The 2500-nt window shown below is 46.5% G+C and overlaps 1 protein-coding gene across 1 annotated transcript in view; it reads left to right on the top strand.

Annotated features, from left to right (window-relative positions):
- LOC122263092 (protein turtle homolog B) overlaps window positions 1-2500 on the top strand; it is a 307701-nt gene that overhangs the window by 303772 nt on the left and 1429 nt on the right. The window contains exon 15 of the mRNA XM_086540018.1: window positions 1634-2250. Within this exon, the coding sequence (XP_086396144.1) occupies window positions 1634-2194 (561 nt within the window). The 3' untranslated portion in view covers window positions 2195-2250. The remainder of the gene's footprint in view (window positions 1-1633; window positions 2251-2500) is intronic.

The raw sequence follows: 2500 nt of genomic DNA, 5'->3' as shown, positions 1-2500 counted from the left end.
TAATCATCGCTGATTACAGCTCTCTTTTGTGCTCTTATCGTTTATTTGTGTGTTTAATACCTTTACATGAGTATGTGGACAAGAGTCTATTTTTCATGCATTTGTGTGTTTAATCAGCTACATTTCCACTGGTTAGAAAAATCATGCATATATTAATAGCGCTCATATATATATTTTATGTATAAAACAGCCACAGAACGCCATAACGATATACTTTTTTTTTCTTCTTTATACGTCCAATGTAAATCAGTGTGCCTTTGATCATATCACTGTAGCGTTATCAATAAGTGCCTTCGCCTTCCTGGTCCTAGGGGGCGCTCTAGTGCCAGCTGTGGAAGGGACTCTCGCCTCTGTTGCCTTTGTGATTAGGGGCAAAGTTTCCTTAAAATTATGTGCATGTTCTTTAAATATCAACAGTGGGTGTGTAGTTCTCTGGAGTCTCTCTCTCTCTCTCTCTCTCTCTCTCTCTCTCTCTCTCTCTCTCTCTCTCTCTCTCTCTCTCTCTCTCTCTCTCTCTCTCTCTCTCTCTCTTATCTCTCATTGTTTCTATCTTTTGTCTGTTTCTTATTCTTTCTCTTCCTTCTATATAATCAAAAACTGCATATATTATCACGTTTACTCACACCCAGACACACAAACCCAACATACATACACACTCACATAAACACTCCCGCACTCACACCCATGCATGCAAAAACATACATTTTTCTTTCTCCATTCAATTTCATAATGTACAGTTACTGAACCATATCGCCTGACTATCCACTGTGGAATTCCTTGTCATGATGCCTTATATAGGAAGTCGCATCAAACTATAACAGTCTGCATTAATAAAGAAGCAAAAACCAGCGTTATCTCTCAACTCACAAAGTAGAGCAGTATACAGCTCGCAGTGGTTACAATGAGCTATTATTTATGGTTAAAACATTGACCCCAAACACACCCCTGGGCAAACAGTATCCCTAATAGCTGGTTGAATTCACTCTCCAGAACCTTTTAAAGGCACTTTCTAGTGAACCCAGACCAGCTATTTATCACCTAGCTGGCTACCAGGTAAGAATAACTACCGCTCTTAAATGTGTGTGCGTGTTCTCTTTTCTTTCTTCCCTTTTTTTCCCCTCATTTTTTTCTGTCTATCTGTCTTCTCCTTTTTTTTTACATATATACCTTTCTCTCTAAAGGACGAAGGATTTTGAAGATTAATTTTCAAGTGCATCGGATGCATTTTGAGTGGGAGATCCTTTGCTTGTAGCACAGCGGAAATAGATTCGTTGTTTGAGTTTATTTTTATGATTTTGTCTCTAGTGTTTGATTTTCCTTCGTGTCCATAAACAAGAGAGAATCTGAAAGCTTTATACATTTTGGACAGTGATGAAAACTCGTCCTATAGGTTAGTTGGTGGATATTCTCACACATATTCTTATCCAATATTTTGAAGAGATTCAGCACGCTTTCTCTGCATAGTGATACAATGCTATTATCAATTCTCCAAAGGAAATCTGAATATACAGTGTATACAGTACAAACATTTCCCTCTAAACCAAACATCATACTGTAATTCTGACGATTTAGTAATTGGTTAAAATAATGGTTGTAAAATGTTTAAAATGCGACGTCTACTTCTCTGTTGCAGAAGCCACCCGTAGCGCCCCGTGACGTCGACCCACTGCTAATGGTCGGGCACCCATTGGCGGGGGCCACGCCCTCGGGCCACGCCATGCCCGCCCCCTCATATGAGCTACCCCCGATTCGCGGGCACACCTCCTACCCTACGGACACGACCCCTCCCCCTACCTCCTCCCCCCCATACGCTCGAGAAGTGCCCTCCGCACACGCCGGTTCTTCCTTGCCCCGGAGGCAGTCCATGCTCCTGCCCTCCTACGCGCACGACTACGCGCACGACTTCTCCGGGACCTCCACCCTGCCCAGGTCGTTCTCGCGAGACCTGCCATCGTACGGGCAAGGCGCCGCCCACCCGCCCTACGCCCAGAATCGCCTCAGTCTCGGCCTCAGCGACATCCTGGCGGCGGAGAGGGCCATGCCGCTCTTCGCCTCCTCGCGATTCAGCTCGACGTCGGCCATGTCTGGCCTAGGCGGCGCGGAGAGGCCGCGGGCGTCCCTGGCCGCCGCCGCACCCACCACCACGAGGGAAGCCGTGGACGACGCCGGCAGCCAGAGGGAAAGTTCTGTCTAGGGCCTCCTTCTTGTCACGACTACGCCTTCGCCAGACTGCGTTGTCACCACTCGCAGGTTGGGCTTGCGTTGAGCTCTCTCTCTCTCTCTTGCTCTCTCTCTTTCTCTCTCTCTCTTTCTCTCTCTCTCTTGCTCTCTCTCTCTCTCTCTCTCTCTCTCTCTCTCTCTCTCTCTCTCTCTCTCTCTCTCTCTCTCTCTCTCTCTCTCTCTCTCTCTCTCCTCTCTCTCTCTCTCTCTCTCCTCTCTCTCTCTCTCTCTCTCTCTCTCTCTCTCTCTTCTCTCTCTCTCTCTCTCTCTCTCTCTCTCT

The sequence above is a fragment of the Penaeus japonicus genome, unplaced genomic scaffold (assembly GCF_977035675.1).
Source record: "Penaeus japonicus unplaced genomic scaffold, GWHDUDI00000001_assembly GWHDUDI00000009, whole genome shotgun sequence".
Taxonomy (NCBI): domain Eukaryota; kingdom Metazoa; phylum Arthropoda; class Malacostraca; order Decapoda; family Penaeidae; genus Penaeus; species Penaeus japonicus.
The sequence above is the reverse complement of the archived record's forward strand: the minus strand, read 5'-3'. Positions and strand labels throughout refer to the sequence as shown.